The 17,147-nt window shown below is 37.5% G+C and overlaps 1 protein-coding gene across 2 annotated transcripts in view; it reads left to right on the top strand.

Moving 5' to 3' along the window:
• LOC306882221 (vinculin-like) overlaps positions 1 to 17,147 on the top strand; it is a 42,397-nt gene that overhangs the window by 12,555 nt on the left and 12,695 nt on the right. For both annotated transcript variants that reach the window (XM_079436712.1, XM_079436713.1), the window contains exons 4-11: positions 970 to 1,078; positions 1,897 to 2,019; positions 2,394 to 2,554; positions 7,981 to 8,071; positions 10,604 to 10,751; positions 14,067 to 14,220; positions 15,798 to 15,973; positions 16,346 to 16,536. In XM_079436712.1, the coding sequence (XP_079292838.1) occupies positions 970 to 1,078; positions 1,897 to 2,019; positions 2,394 to 2,554; positions 7,981 to 8,071; positions 10,604 to 10,751; positions 14,067 to 14,220; positions 15,798 to 15,973; positions 16,346 to 16,536 (1,153 nt within the window). The remainder of the gene's footprint in view (positions 1 to 969; positions 1,079 to 1,896; positions 2,020 to 2,393; positions 2,555 to 7,980; positions 8,072 to 10,603; positions 10,752 to 14,066; positions 14,221 to 15,797; positions 15,974 to 16,345; positions 16,537 to 17,147) is intronic.

Raw genomic sequence — 17,147 nt, 5'->3', positions numbered from 1 at the left:
GCGCATATATTTTTTTTAAAGCTGAACTTGAAATAAAGCAAATTGGATTTGTAAAATATTTCTGTCTTTCTGATGAATAATAATCAGCTCAGGGCAAATCCTGAATTTAAATTCTTTGGATTTATCTTTACAAAAACGGCTTTTCTTCTGGCCTAACAACATTAAACACACAGTCCCTTATCATGCGTTATAACTGGTCTTAATGTGCCGTGCTCCACATATCCAGCCTCCCCTGTGTGCTGCCGTGTGGGCACAGCATAATGGAGCTCACACGGAGCGCATGATCTGAGTGAGCCGCCTCGCACACAGGGTGTCTTCTATCAGCGCGATTGACTTTTGAAGTTTCTGCTTCTTCGGGTCACAAGATTTCTCATCACAAGACAAGATACGAACTCAGCAGCACAGTGTAAATGGGCTGGTAATATGTATTCAAAAGCAAAAATACTCCCTAAAACCAGTAAGAACATATGCAGATTTAGTGCCAACGAGTTCTGTACTATTATATAATGACCAAAAAATGTATAATATAAACATTTCCAAGAGAGCACAGATTGTGGTGTGTATGTACATACTGGCGAGATATTAGATCATCGGTTTGTGGTGAAAGCTAACTCTGAGCTCTATTAATAGTGCTGCTATCATCTTTCTCAAGGAGCTGTGTTGTTCACAGGGCACTGAGTAAGCATGATGTTATAGTACTATATCTTGTGGGTCTGCCTGTTTGTGGCAGAGACCTGCAGAATAAAACATTAGTCCTATGGGATCCCTGTAAGGATCCCTGCTTGAATGGTAGAGCACGGCGCTGGCAACGTAAAGGTCATTGGTTTGAATCCCAGGAAATGTTTGCTTTGATAAAATGTGTAGCTTGGGAGCACTGTATGTTGCTTTGAATAAAAGCATTTATGCCAAAATGCATAAATGCCAATGTGTCTAAAAGCCATTAAAATGTGTATTTTGTGTATTTCTAAGGTGCGTAAAATTATCCGGGTGTGTAAAGGCATCCTGGAGTACCTGACCGTTGCAGAGGTTGTGGAAACCATGGAGGACTTGATCACTTACACTAAAAACCTGGGACCAGGTACTTTATATGTCCTGTTACTTCCTTTTGAAGAGATTTCATTTAATTTTGATTTGAATTTCTGAATTTAAAGTTGATGCTGTTGGCATCTAGCTCATGCATTTGGACAGTTGGCAGAGACTATTTGCATGAATGGAATTAATTTTTTTTATGGTTGAATTATATGCTTTTGTTACTTTTCTTGTTTTTAAAAGATTACACTTGATGTATGATTATTTGTTATGTATCTCCTCTTTTATTAGGTGTTAGGTTGTTTTTGAAGTAAGAATTTCTATTTATGTGAGGTATTTTCAGTTGCTAGTAGCCTTGATCTGGCTTTTTCCCTCACTTTTATTGTTTTACTTTATGTATGACATGAGCTATTGAAAAAAAACTTTTAAAAAAAGTACATTATTAAAAAAAAAAAAACTATCATGGTTTCCACAAAAATATTAATCAGCACAGCAGTTTTCAACATTGATGATAGCTGCTGAAAATTCAGTATTTGGCACCACAGGAATAAAATTACATTTGAAAATATATTAAAATGGAATACAAGTTGAAATAATATTTGACAATATGATTTCTTTTTTTTTAATTAATCGGTGAGCATAAGAGACTTCTTTCAAAGACATTTTAAAAAACGTATATTTTTAGATTTTAATGTTGGAGATACATGTATTGACTTTTTTTAAAATTACCCTTGTTGTCATCATGCTTACTTAATCATTAAAAATCTAATATAATTACACTGTTAAATGTAATCTTTAGCAAATCTCAAAAGGAACATCCATTTTTGACCTCTACATTGTCACTGTATTGATGTATGAATTTGTTAGGCATGACGAAAATGGCAAAGATGATTGATGAGCGGCAACAGGAGCTGACACACCAGGAGCACCGTGTGATGCTGGTCACCTCCATGAACACAGTGAAGGAACTGCTGCCTGTGCTTATATCAGGTAAGAGGCCAGCGAAGTGCTGTGTGTTCGTGTGTGCAGCTTGTGGTCTCTGTGTGCCAGCCCGTTGATATGGCAACACTGATAATTGGAGCCATTTAACCGCCTTGTGGGGAGGGATAGATTTTTCCCTTCATCCAGTTGGCTTTCTGCTGTTGGCTCAGCAATAAATAGCCACGTTGATGGCAGCTCATCTGCACTCGAAGAAAGGCTTTTAATGTCGATGTTTTCAAATATGTCTACTCGTATGGTGATAATTAGTTCCCTGATTTTTGGACACATCAAATATAAACTGCACTCTCATCTTGATTTGTACAGCAGTTTTAGATAGCCCATGAAAGGGAGGACTAACCAAATTGTTTTTTGATACCCGTCAGCCATTAAAATCTTTGTGACAACCAAGTGCACTAAGAGTCACGGCGTGGAGGAGGCCTTGAAGAACAGAAACTACACGTTTGAGAAGATGAGCGCCGAGATCAACGAGATAATCAGAGTGCTGCAACTCACTTCATGGGACGAGGATGCCTGGGCCAACAAAGTATGAGCTTTATCATGCACATACACTCCTTTCTGCAACTCCACCTTAAACGGTTACACTAAGCTATGTCGGCTTCAATGGGTCAAGCAAGTTAAGTGAACAATTTACAATTAACAGTGGGAGCGGTAGAGAGAAGTAAAAATCCCATTCATTGTCTCCATAGAAAAAAGACTTCTAACAGTAATGTGTCAAACTCACTGATAAAATCTCACTGACCGCAAACTTTTGAATAGTAGTATATATGAATATACCAAATTTATTGGCTGTAGCCTAGTCTTACACTTAAAACGGTTTTAATCTTGTGATTTATCTCAAAGCTGGTTATTTTAGTTTAGAATATGTTGTTAAGAATATTGTTTTAAAATGCATATAATGAAAATTAATAGAAATAATACATGGCTGCTTTAGAAGTGGGCAGTCACTGCTGCGCTCTATTGAGACCCCTTGGTGTATCTTTGTTTTTCTCCCTGAATGAATGTGACACTCCCATCCTGCTAATGTAATAATATGTTCCATTTCCAGCACTGCTCACAGTCAGGCTCAGAATTCACTGACTATATGACACAAAAACACAGGCCTAGTAACCAGCAAAGGCGGAAAACATCACCATATATCGTACACACATAAGTGTTTGACCGAAAGATTAATGATCTGCCTTTCAATATTTCATGAAGCCTACTGAATCATTTGATCCCTCGCTGACTGATACCCTTTGCTTGCTTAGCATGCATATTAAATATTTCCATAAGAAATCACTCTACTCTTAAAATCAGTTTCCTGGGCTTTCATTTACTTTGCTGTCACCTCTGTTTTTCTGTTTGCCCTGATATAACTCTGTAAACATGCCTCTTTCTTTTTGCTCTCTTTTTTTCTGTGTTCTTCCATTTTTTCCCTTCCTATAGAAGGTAAGCTCTCTTCTCTCCCGCTCTGTAATGCGACAAACTGCATGCCAGATCGTTGTGTTGCTAACAGTATGTGTGTGTTAGTACATTCATTCTTGTTTTGATAGAAGACTTTTTTCTTAGCCTGGCCATTTTATATGCTGTATATAAGGGGTGCTGTATTTCATTAACCCAGGACCAAAACAAAACAATAAATTGCAATTAGAGAGGTTGTTTTCGGATGTGCTGTAGAATGACACTGTGCCATCACTCACCCTCCACATCCATATTTACTCCAGTCTCATATCATCCCTCATTTAGACACTCCGTCTCACAGTTAATCACTAATGTCTGTCTCAGGATGTGACAACTTTTTTACGCTTGGTGTCTGTCTCCATGGCTCCCGCTTTACGCATTTCCTTTACCTGAATGCTGTCTTACCAGATTAACTTGAATTTAGGCTCTGTCTTTCCTGATACACAGCTCCTCCCGGTTTTTGCAACCCAGTGAAAATGCTCGATGAGTGTATTTTGCTTTAGTGTTCATGTATTTCTTGTTGAAATAGGAAATTAGGGTGGGATATACTGGAAAGCTCCCCCCTTTTTTATTAAAATAGCCAATAAGCTTTATTTTACCTTTTAGTTTAGCAGTAACAGGGGGTTTAGTCATTGTCACTGGCTACTGCTAGTTTGGAGGAATGTGATTTTCAAGTTAAAGTAAATTATTTTTTACAAATTTTGTGACAATAATTTATGCACATGTTGCAGCCAAAAAATCTCAATGAGTATATTGAACTACAAAAAATAACAAACAAGTTGAAAAAATAGAAAAAAATATATATGTTCTCACAAATATGTAAGTTTCAAGGCATTTGGCTCTTCATTAGACAATGGCCCATTTTTATGGATTAAAAATGGATTTTAATGGGCTGAATTTTTTTTTTTTATAAATAATAAATATTTTTGTTTATTCTCCTTGACAAGAATTTTAAATGTACTAATTTGCATGTACGAAGAATTAACCTAGTTTTTTAGGAGTATAGCATATCATTAGAGCTCAAACAGCCACAAAGCTTTGATTTTGCGCGAGTCTTTAAAATGACTTTTTAAGAAAATACACATATATCTGAGATATATATGGAAAGGATTTATTTATAACTGTTTACTGTAGCTAATCTAGTAATCGTTCTGGCATAATAAAAGAGTTCTGGCACATTTTCAATCTTTTGAATGTAGAATACATTTAGCATTGGACCCACTTGCTTTTGTCTTAAGACAAAATTGAATTGAAACTCAGTTCTCATTCTGTGCTCCCTTGTGCCTTATGACTGACAACATGAAAGATGGATTGACATAGTTATTGCTCTTCAGCTCCTTCATACACACAGCACAAAGTCCATTTGCGGGGAATGATTAATGGAAGAAAAAAAGCCAATGCGTTTCCGGATTCATTTATTGTTTAACTCAAAACTGTAATCAGAAAATTACTTTGATTTGTTTCCTTATTCAGTAATATAAACTTTTGCATTTATTTGAAATTCTCTACATAACAATTTCAAAGCTTTTGTCAGCCAATAGCCTAAGTACAGTTGGCCCAAATCTTTCTTGACATTATTAACTCTTGTTAGCCAAAGGGAGACAGATGTTGTTAGCCAACTGAATAATGCTACAGCTTTCCAGTGTCCTACTCTTGAAGAGTAAGCGCATCATTGTCAGTCATCAGTTTGCCATCATATTGTAATTCTCCACAGCAGGTGCTTGTGATATCTGTCATGAGATCAGGCATATTCAAGCAGAAATTGTTCAAACAGGTCTTCTGACTCCATCATGAAATATTGATCAGGTTTAGACGCCCTGCCCTGTTTCTGAACTCTTTGCCTGTAGTACAACAGTATGCAAATAACTAATGCAACATCAAATTGTAAAGCAAGAATTAGGTTCATTTTACATTTAAATTATATAATGTTCCTTTTTTTTCAATACACTAATGTTCAAAGTTTGGGGTTGTTTATTTAAGTCTTTATGAGTAGTCTCTGTTCATGAAGTCTACATTTATTTGATCAAAAATACAGTTAATATTGTGACAGTAATATTACGAATTTTTATTATTATTACAATTTAAAATAAGAGTTTTCTCTATTTTAAAATGTAATATATTCCAGTAATGGCAAATTTTCAGCAGCCATTGCTCAGTCTTCAGTGTCACATGATCCTTCAGAAAGCGTTCTAATATGCTGATTTAGTGCTTATGAAACATTTCTAATGATTTTCAATGTTGAAAACAGTTTTGCTAATTAATAATTGTGTAGAAACTGCAAAACATCTTTCAGGATTCTTTTATGAATAGAAAGTTCAAAAGAACAGCATTTATTTGAAATATAAATCAGATTTCTTAGTCACCTTTGATCAGTTCAATCTAAATAAAAGTAAAAAGTATAAAAGAAAAATCTTACTGACCCCAAACATTTGAACTGTATATAAATGCAAAAGCATGTTCTACATTGAATTTTATTTTTTTCTAAAATCATATTATGTGAAGTAAACAGAAAAATGAAAACCTGAACAACATTATAACATTTTTCCAAGCTTGCAAATGCCACCCAGCCCTAATGCACACGAAAAGAAAATGACTCATCAATTTACAAATAATGTGATCTGTCTTGCTGGATGCTGAAAGGTTGGCTGGAAAGCAGCAGTTACTGGATAGCAGGCAGGCAAAGCAGGCAGAGGAAATGGATTGGGCGGATAATTCATTTTAGCTGAGAGAAGACTCGTCGATTATATTTGTGCTTCAGGTTTGCTTCAGAAAAACCACAAACTATATTTAAGCTTTTTGATATGGATTTATTAAAGCGGGTTAACATGAATTTAGCTGCATATTTTAGAGAAATTTTAACATACACTATTTTAGTGGTGAGATGGAGTGTAATAGGCAGCAGGCGCAGGTGTGAGGGGTTAATTTCCTGCCCGTCTCCCTCTCCTGATTGGATCTGCCAGAGTGTCTCCTGCTGGAAATACCACAAGCAAAAACAAGAACTCAATTCTAAGTCTTTTTAAAGGTCCATTATCGTCTTGTCTTGCCGAATCAAAAACAACAAAGCAAAAAAAATGGATCTGTACATTTTCAGATCAGCATCTGAGTGCTGCTTGCCGCAAAACTTCTGGCCAGGATATACACTGCTTCAAGTAAAAAAAATACAAATCCCATGTCTTTCTGATATGTTAGTAGTAAGACTGGGGCCCTCAGGGGCCAGTGGTGCCCCACATGGGACCTCAAAACCTTGCCACAAGTCAAAAGATAAAAAGATGCAAATATGGCTGAAATGAAAATTAAATAGAAACAATTTTCACAAATTATTAGTAAATTTCACAAACAATTAAAAAGAAATGCAGGTAACCAGAATTATTTTAGTATCATTGAGATTTTTATTAATATTTTAAATCAGTTTTAATTGTTATATTTTCTGTTTTCATTTTTATTTTGAAGTTTTAGTTACTTTGTTGTGTTTTTGCTATTTTTAGTAGTTTATATGTCTGTATAGTTTTTATTAATTTTTATTTTAAGTTATTTGTTTAGTCATTTTAGTACATCAAGTTAAACTAAATTAAAATGATAAATGATGCCTTGGCAAATATCTAAAATAAAGTTTCTTAATTTGTTTTTTTTAGTTAACATTTATTTAGTTTCAATTAACATTTTGGCTATGGTTTTCATTTGTTTAAATTATTATAATTATTATTATTATTTTTTTTTTTATTCATGACATTATGGTTATGGTTTCAGTTTTAGTTTTAGTTAACTGTAATAACCCTGCAAGTAACAGATTGAACTAAAATGAAATTCAGAAGCAGAAAAACAAAAATAGTATTTGTAACCTACTCCAGTAACCTTTGTTTTATTTACAACTTCAATCATGTTTGCAGTTGCTAAAGTGTTATAGATGGTTGCTCAGGTGTTGCTAGGGTATTAATAATTGCAGCCAAGCAAAAATGATAAGTCTGATCACTTAGAAAACTTATAGCACACATCTCCTCAATTAGCTGTAATATTTTGAGGCATCAGTATTGAAAGCATGACCTTGATACTCATACTGAACCTAATTTCAGACCCATGCCCTTCATTTGTCTTTCAGTGTTATGCTCTTGATATGCTCATTTTTCTAATAATGTGTGCATTGAATGCATTGCCTGTGCAGATGACTATTGCTTTAGACTGCAATAAAGAGGAGTGCCATATGCATGGCTGAGTTACCAAACCAGATGGGTTCTCCTTCAGATGTGTGCGTGGTGCAATGGAGTGTGAAATGGTGATTATGTGGGCCGCTCTTGCACTTTGTGTGTGTGATTGAAAGAGGCAGAGGCTCCTTATGCCCGTCCGAGGGAAAGAGCTGCAGAGCCCCCTTCCTTCAGCATCTACTCCTTCATATGAGCACCTAAACTGCAACTACAACAAAAAGATGTAACCACTCAGATCCATGCTATGACATCTTGCCCTGTGGGCCAATATGACAGACATTACTGACTAACACACTCTTTCTCTCTGAAGGACACAGAGGCCATGAGGCGAGCACTAGCACTGATCGAGTCAAAGATGGGTCAGGCTAAAGGCTGGCTGAGGGACCCTAACGGTCTACCAGGTAATATAAGTACACCCATTAGCTCACTGTGATATTTCAGGTTTTTGTGCTAGAAACACTGTGACTTTCAGTCAAAACTTCTAAAGTGAAATAAGACCATTTATTAAATCTATGCTGTGAAAATTGCAAATTTTTCTGCAACTTTCAGATCTGAGCATATGTACACGATCAATAACATTTGTGCATTAATGACACTTTTTTTGGATCTGTATCTCTTTTTACATGCTGAGAGAGCATGTACAATGGAGCCGTTTGATTATATGTATGAGAGAGATTGATTATATGATGAGAAAAAAGGGTAATAGAAACAAATTATGCATTTTTTAAGATTACAGTACTTTTAAAGAAAAAACAATTTTATATTAAATATATTTATATATAATATAAAATAAAATAATACAAATTTATAAATGTATATACATGTAATTTTTTTCAAAATATATACTGTATGTACACTCACCTAAAGGATTATTAGGAACACCTGTTCAATTTCTCATTAATGCAATTATCTAATCAACCAATCACATGGCAGTTGCTTCAATGCATTTAGGGGTGTGGTCCTGGTCAAGACAATCTCCTGAACTCCAAACTGAATGTCAGAATGGGAAAGAAAGGTGATTTAAGCAATTTTGAGCGTGGCATGGTTGTTGGTGCCAGATGGGCCAGTCTGAGTATTTCACAATCTGCTCAGTTACTGGGATTTTCACGCACAACAATTTCTAGGGTTTACAAAGAATGGTGTGAAAAGGGAAAAACATCCAGTATGCGGCAGTCCTGTGGGTGAAAATGCCTTGTTGATGCTAGAGGTCAGAGGAGAATGGGCCGACTGATTCAAGCTAATAGAAGAGCAACTTTGACTGAAATAACCACTCGTTACAACCGAGGTATGCAGCAAAGCATTTGTGAAGCCACAACACGCACAACCTTGATGCGGATGGGCTACAACAGCAGAAGACCCCACCGGGTACCACTCATCTCCACTACAAATAGGAAAAAGAGGCGACAATTTGCATGAGCTCACCAAAATTGGACGGTTGAAGACTGGAAAAATGTTGCCTGGTCCGATGAGTCTCGATTTCTGTTGAGATATTCAGATGGTAGAGTCAGAATTTGGCGTAAACAGAATGAGAACATGGATCCATCATGCCTTGTTACCACTGTGCAGGCTGGTGGTGGTGGTGTAATGGTGTGGGGGATGTTTTCTTGGCACACTTTAGGCCCCTTAGTGCCAATTGGGCATCGTTTAAATGCCACGGCCTACCTGAGCATTGTTTCTGACCATGTCCATCCCTTTATGACCACCATGTACCCATCCTCTGATGGCTACTTCCAGCAGGATAATGCACCATGTCACAAAGCTCGAATCTTTTCAAATTGGTTTCTTGAACATGACAATGAGTTCACTGTACTAAAATGGCCCCCACAGTCACCAGATCTCAACCCAATAGAGCATCTTTGGGATGTGGTGGAACGGGAGCTTCGTGCCCTGGATGTGCATCCCACAAATCTCCATCAACTGCAAGATGCTATCCTATCAATATGGGCCAACATGTCGAAAGAATGCTTTCAGCACCTTGTTGAATCAATGCCATGTAGAATTAAGGCAGTTCTGAAGGCGAAAGGGGGTCAAACACAGTATTAATATGGTGTTCCTAATAATCCTTTAGGTGAGTGTATGTGTATTTATATATACATAATAAATAAACGTAGTACACATACATATATTATGTAAACAAAAACCTTTATTTGGGATGCAATTAATCACGATTAATCGTTTGACAGCACTAATAAAAATATTTCCCTAATTTTAAGGGAAAAAATAATTAAAAAAACATTTGAAATAACCCTTCTAACTAATCCTGTATGGCATATGCTACTGTTTTTTTTATTATTTTTTTAAATAAGTATCTTTTGCTCACTAATGCTACATTTATTTGATGGAAAATCAAACAGAAATATTGTGAGTAATTTGAAATAACTATTTTTTCTTTTAATATATTTTAAAATGTAAATTATGAATTTTCAGTTTTTGTCACATGATCTTTCAGAAATCACAGTAATATGCTGATTTGCTCAAAAAACATTTATTATCAGTGGTGAAAACAGTTGTGCTGATGAATGTTTTGGTGAAAAACCTATCTTTGATTCTTTGATGAATAGAAATTTAAAAGAGCAGCATTTACAGTATTTGAAATATAAATATTTTGTAACAGTATAAATGTCTTTACTGTATTTTTTTACATTTTAATGCACAATTTATTGCTCTCTTGTTGAATAAAAATATAAATTTCTTATTTAGAAACATAATGTTACAGACCCCAAACTTAAGTGTACACAAATATATACACTTTAAGTACTAATATGTACCCTTTAGTGCTAAATAAGTACAAAGGTGTACCTTTTGAAAGGGTATGCCCCTGTGACAGCTTTTGTTTGATTATTTACATAATATATGTAATGTACATGATTTTAATTGAATTGGGTTAAAAGTATATTAACACATAGTTAACACTATGTCTGTGACACCTGCAGGAGATCTGGGAGAGCATGCGCTGCGTCACATACTGGATGAAGCAGGAAAAGTGGGTGAGCTTTGTGCGGGGAAAGAGAGACGAGAGATCCTGGGAACAGCCAAGACCTTGGGCCAGATGACGGATCAGGTGTCAGATGTGCGCGTCAGGTACACCCCTTCAGGTGCACCTGGAAAAAAGGCAGAATTATAATCAAAGCCCATTATACTGCTGATTCAACCAACTATGAGATTCCAGAGTTCAGCATTTCACACTGAGAGCCAAATGCCACCACATGTTCCTGTAGCACTCGCATGAGCTGAATTATGCATTAATGCAGCTGTTTGCTGTTCATAACGATATTCATCATCCTTTATACAGCGTATTACCCCTGTGTGATATGTCTCAGGGGCTGTAACTGCTTCTAATTTGCAACACGAGAAAGTGTGTCAGGTTTTTAAATAAACACAGTTTAGACGTTGTTTGTTAGCGGGCTAATTCTCCGGGGATTGTTTATCCCTGACTGCTGAGTACAGGAGAAGGAAGGAACGCTGTGGTACAGTTTGGGTCCATGTGTCAAGTATGTTGAAAGCTGGAGTGAAAGTGAAAGATCAGACGCTGGGCTCTGACTTCATTAGAGAGACTCAAGGAAAGCAGATTAAAGGCTGAAGGGCCGGATAATCAGCAGCTGCCCAGGCCCACTGATCACTCTCACACACGGGGGCTCTTTACACTGACCTTCACATGCAGTTCATATGCTTTTCATGTTCAATTTCCACGTTTAATCAGTGGTAGTGGGTAGTCAGAGAGATCTTAATGTATTATGAAGTCATTCTATTCTCCTGTTGATTTTGTGATCATGAAAATTAATGATTATTCTATTCTACAACCCGGAAATGTTGGGGTGTTTTTTTAAATTTGAATGAAATGAAAACTAAAAGACTTTCAAATCACAAGAGCCAATATTTTATTCACAATAGAACATAGAGAACATAACAAATGTTTAAACTGAGAAATTTTACACTTTTATCCACTAAATGAGTTCAAATTTGATGCCTGCTATAGGACTCAAAAAAGTTGACACGGGGACAACAAAGGGCTGAAAAAGCAAGAAATTTTGAAAAGATTCAGCTGGGAGAACATCTAGCAACTAATTGAGTTAATTGACATCAGCTCTGTAACAAAATTAGCTATAAAAAGGATGTCTTAGAGAGGCAGAGTCTCTCAGAAGTAAGGATGGGCAGAGGCTCTCCAATCTGTGAAAGAGTGCGTAAAAAGATTGTGGAATACTTTAAAAACAACGTTCCTCAATGTCAAATTGCAAATGTTTGCAAATATCATCATCTACAGTGCATAACATCATCAAAAGATTCAGAAAAACTGGAGAAATCTCTCTGCGTAAGGGACAAAGCTGCAGACATTTGTTGGATGCCCGTGGTCTTCTGCCCTCAGACGACACCGCATCACTCATCGACATTATTCTGTTATTGACATTACTAAATGGGCCCAGGAATACTTCCAGAAACCACTGTCAGTAAACACAATCTGCAGATGCCAACTAAAGCTCTATCATGCAAAAAGGAAGCCATTATTCATTTGAAACATGGCGGCGCGCACAGACGCAGCGGCTTCTCTCTCTTCCGACAGAATGGTGTTTTCGTGTTTTTTGTCTTGTAAGTCGCAATGTTTTTGTACATCTTCGTCGCGTCTACCTGTCTTTAAGCGCGCATACAGTCGTGAGTTTCTGCTCAATGTCGGCAGAATCACATTTTTAGAGTTAAACTCAGCGCACGCCGAAGAGCTGCGGGACCTCGGTCTGCTCCGAAAGCCCACTCCATCACCGACCCCCACTACTGCATCTCGCCCACAGCGGAGGCGCTACAAGCGGCGTGAGAGGAAGCAGAAGAGGGGTAAGCGCGGAGGTATCCGAGCTAGGCTAGCGGCCAACCCACACAAGCCAGCTATCCCCACCATCGTACTGGCGAACGTACGCTTTTTGGACAATAAACTGGACTACATCCGACTACTTCGCTCTACTCAGAGGACTGTAAGAGACTGTTGTGTTTTTGTGTTTACAGAAACATGGCTTAACAACAGCGTACCGGACTGCGCCATACAGCTCGACCAGCTAACATGCTATCGAGCTGACAGAGCTCTCATCGAGGGAGGTAAGATCCGCGGCGGCAAACTTAGAAGAGCCAGAGCCCCGGCCCCCATCATGTGCACCTTCTACAGAGGCACCATCGAGAGCATCCTAACTAGCTGCATCACTGTGTGGTATGGCGCTTGCAACGCATCCTGCCGCAAGTCACTTCAATGCATAGTGAGAGCAGCTGAGAAGATCGTTGGTGTCTCTCTCCCCTCCCTCCAGGACATCTACAGCACCCGTCTCACCCGCAAAGCCCTCCACATTGCAGGTGATCCCACCCTCCCGACACACAGCTTCTTCAGTCTGCTGCCATCAGGGAGGAGACTGCAGAGTCTCCAGGCGAGGACCAGCAGACTGAGAGTAACGCAATTTCAATTCTCTGTATGTATGTGCCGTACATGTGGAAGAATTGACAATAAAGCAGACTTGACTTGACTTGACTTGACTTGACTTGACTTGATATGTGAACATGGTCCAGAAGCGCCGTCATGTCCTGTGGGCCAAGGCTCATTTAAAATGGACTGTTTCAAAGTGGAAAAGTGTTCTATGGTTTGACATTCTTGTTGGAAATCACAGACGCCATGTCCTCTGGGCTAAAGAGGAGGGAGACCTTCCAGCGTGTTATCAGCGTTCAGTTCAAAAGCCAGCATCCCTGATGGTATGGGGGTGCATAAATGCATACGGCATGAGCAGATTGCATGTTTTGGAAGGCACTATGAATGCTGAAAAGGTATATAAAGGTTTTAGAGCAACATATGCTCCTCTCCAGATGACCTGTATTTCAGCAGGACAATGCAAAGCCACATACTGCAGCTATTACAACAGCATGGCTTCGTAGTAAAAGAGTCCGGGTGCTGAATTGGTCTGCCTGCAGTCCAGATCTTTCACCTATAGATAACATTTGGCGCATCATTAAACGAAAAATACATCAAAGACGACCACAAACTCTTCAGCAGCTGGAAACCTATATCAGGCAAGAATGGGACCAAATTCCAGCTCCAAAACTGCAGAAACTCATTACCTCGATGCCCAGACGTCTTCAAACTGTTTTGAAAAGAAGAGGAGATGCTACACCATGGTAAACATGCCCCCGTCCCAACTATTTTGAGACCTGTAGCAGGCATCACATTTGAAATAAGCTCATTTTGTGCATAAAATTTTACAATTTCTTGGTTTAAACATTTGCTATGTTATCTATGTTCTATTGTGAATAAAATATTGGCTCATGTTATTTGAAATTCTTTTAGTTTTCATTTTATTCAAATTTAAAAAACGTCCCATCATTTCCGGAATTCGGGTTGTATTCTATTATTCTTTATATATGTTGTTTCTTCAGAGGTCAGGGTGCCACCCCTATGGGTATGCAGAAAGCTCAGCAGGTGGGCCAGGGTTTGGATATTCTGGTGGGGAAAGTGGAGAATGCTGCTCGGAAACTGGAGGCCCTGACCAATGCCAAACAAGCCATTGCCAAAAGAATCGACACGGCCCAGGTAAGTCTTGAAGCTTGTTTTGTTAGTGAATTGGTGTGTTTAGTGTGTCTAAAGTGGTGCTCAATTGACCCTTCACAAAAACCCGTCCTCCTTAGTTACTATTGCTATGTTCGGCAAGCCATGGCACTCACAATAAACATCATGTTCTCACGCAGTAAAAAATACATTGCGGCGCAAAGAGTAAACTGACAACACGCTGACAGACAAGACAGAGCAGTTTACTTCTGGTATGAAACAAGGTCTCAGCTTTAAAATGTTCTCTCTTTTTTAAGAAATTCAAACAATAAATACCATTTGTGGCTCTTTAATGTGTCGTGGCAGATCGCTGTATTGCCACACGTGAACTGATTGTCTTTTCATATTTACTTAAAGCATGACATAAACATGAACATCATAATGTATATTATTTCAACCGCAGAACGACGTCAATACACAAAATGTTTCAAGTTTGAGTCCACCAAAATTATACATCTACTCTGCTGTCTGATTTGTTTGTCGGGTAAAATGGCAGATTGAGGTTTATGAGTGGTCAGATCGCCTGTCAATCAAGCTCTTTGCGAACAGTCAATTGATTTTGCTTCAAGACTCAATTGAAAAGTACCAAAATGTATACTAAAACAAATTTATACCCAATATTACCAATGTAAACAACTGTCTTTTTATCAACAATGGAATGTATTATTATTATTATTATTAATATCATCATTAAGTAATATTATCATTATGGATATTGTTTGTTATAATTAATACAGGTGCAGGGCCTAAAATATTTACAATTATTAAACATAACATAAGCTGAATTGGAAAACTTCAGTTTGAATCAAGTCACAGATGAATTTCCACCAAATTCATTCTCCTAAGTTTTGAGTCAATGAATGGCCATTGATGTAAACAACTAAAGATATGTGAAGTGTTTTTCCTAAAAGTTCTATTTTTATTTTAGTCTATTGTTAAGATTTTATTATATTGTTCATTTTGCTATAGTTACAGATTTGAAGAGTTTGTATATGCATCCCAGAGGACGAATGGGTACTTAAAATGGGTACATATAATTACAGACGTGTCCTCATTTAAATAGCTGTTACATAAATCTGTCTGGACTGATGTTATTTAGTGGAGATGTGCTGTGACTCCTAAGTATTTAAAGGGTGGTTAACTGAAAACCAGAAGGAATACTTCTACTTTGTGCTGTCTGTGCAGTGACAGACAACAGCAAAGCATGTGATTATATAACAGACTGATTCCTTATGCTGAATAACAATATGACTATAAATATTCCTTCAAATTCAAAACAGAAAATGTTGCCAAGTGTCAGTGTAGTATGTTTGTTCATTCTGATAAAAAAGGAACAGAAGAGTCTGAGAGTGTTCTGTGAGATTACTTTTGCTAACTAACTAGTAGGTGTAGCTCTAGTGATGTAAAATAAATTAAAGGCAAACCATTTACTGATCAAATAAAAACAAAAATAACAAATCAATTAATAAATGAACTCATTAATATACATTTATGTATGAAAGGATTGTGATCGTAGTAAAACTTGAACTGAACTTGTTTTGTGAATGGTTGTTTCTGTACAGAGCTGGCTGGCTGATCCTAACGGTGGTCCGGAGGGGGAAGAGAACATCCGTGCTCTTCTGGTGGAGGCCAAGCGCATCGCTGACCTGTGTGAAGATCCTAAAGAGAGAGACGACATTCTGCGCTCCATCAGCGAGGTCGCAGGACTCACTGCGAGACTGGCTGAACTTCGTAAAATGTAATTATAGATCTACAGTACATATAGTTAGAGTTCTTTAATTTACAGGAGCATTCAAAGTGTTCTTTCCACTTTCAAAGAACAGATGGTTTTTAGCTTGATATCATTCATGCCAGTCTATCATGTTTAGGTAATGTTGTGACTTTGATCAGCACATGATGAAAAATGTGAACTTGATAAATCAGTATCATGCTCACTGTTAGGACAGATTATGTAACCAAGAGAATGTGCCTGATGTGACTCTTAGTGTTTTCATAATATTATGAAACATTTTATTATAAAAAGTGTCAGTAAAGACAATTATGATGTCACAAAATATTTCTGTTTCAAAAAAAAAATAATGCTGTTCTTTTTAACTTTTTTGTGCCACAGGGGTAAAGGGGATACTCCTGAGGCTAGAGCGCTGGCCAAACAGATTGGCACTGCTTTGCAGAACTTGCAGGCAAAGACTAACCGTGCCGTGGCCAACATGAGACCTGCCAAGGCTGCTGTTACACTAGAGGGCAAAATGGAGCAGGCCTTGCACTGGATCAACAACCCTGGAGTGGACGATCATGGAGTAGGTGGGTGGCAGAATGAGGTGAAACATTACTCCTTAAATGTGACAAAAAAGCAGCTTGGCAATCCATTTACGTTTAGAATTGAATCAATAACTGTTATATCTCTATCTGTTATTAGTGTAGTAAAATCTTCATCTGATCATCTGAGGCCTTTACTTTTCCCCCAAAGGATAACACTGGCAGATTGAATGACTCGTATGGAACTAGGCACTTGACTCTGGACCTTTATATGATGTGACAGATGGCTATTTCCTCTGTCCCTGTTGTATTTATGTTCATGCTTAAAATATTTCAAACCACAAATAGCTGCTTCGTGTCCTATTCACAGCAGGTCATGTTACTTTCAGGTTAACTTAGTCTTGGAGTAACTCTAGACCAGAGCTGCAAAGTTTAGTACCAGGGTTTGTCCCAATTCACTCATTTACACTAGTTTGTACTTCACTCGTGATAGGGAAAATCTATACTTTCGAGTGTATAGCAAGGCTAGTATTGGGACATATTATCACGTCATAAAATTTCCTCTTGATACCACACCTTGTCATCTTGCTAACTTAATTACTTATGAATTCATTGTTAATTTTCCTTAATAAGCTTAAAAATCTGCTATGGCACAT

This window comes from Barbus barbus (assembly GCF_936440315.1).
Source record: "Barbus barbus genome assembly, chromosome: 16".
NCBI lineage: Eukaryota > Metazoa > Chordata > Actinopteri > Cypriniformes > Cyprinidae > Barbus > Barbus barbus.
Note: the sequence above shows the minus strand (reverse complement) of the source record. Positions and strands in the feature narration are given on the sequence as shown.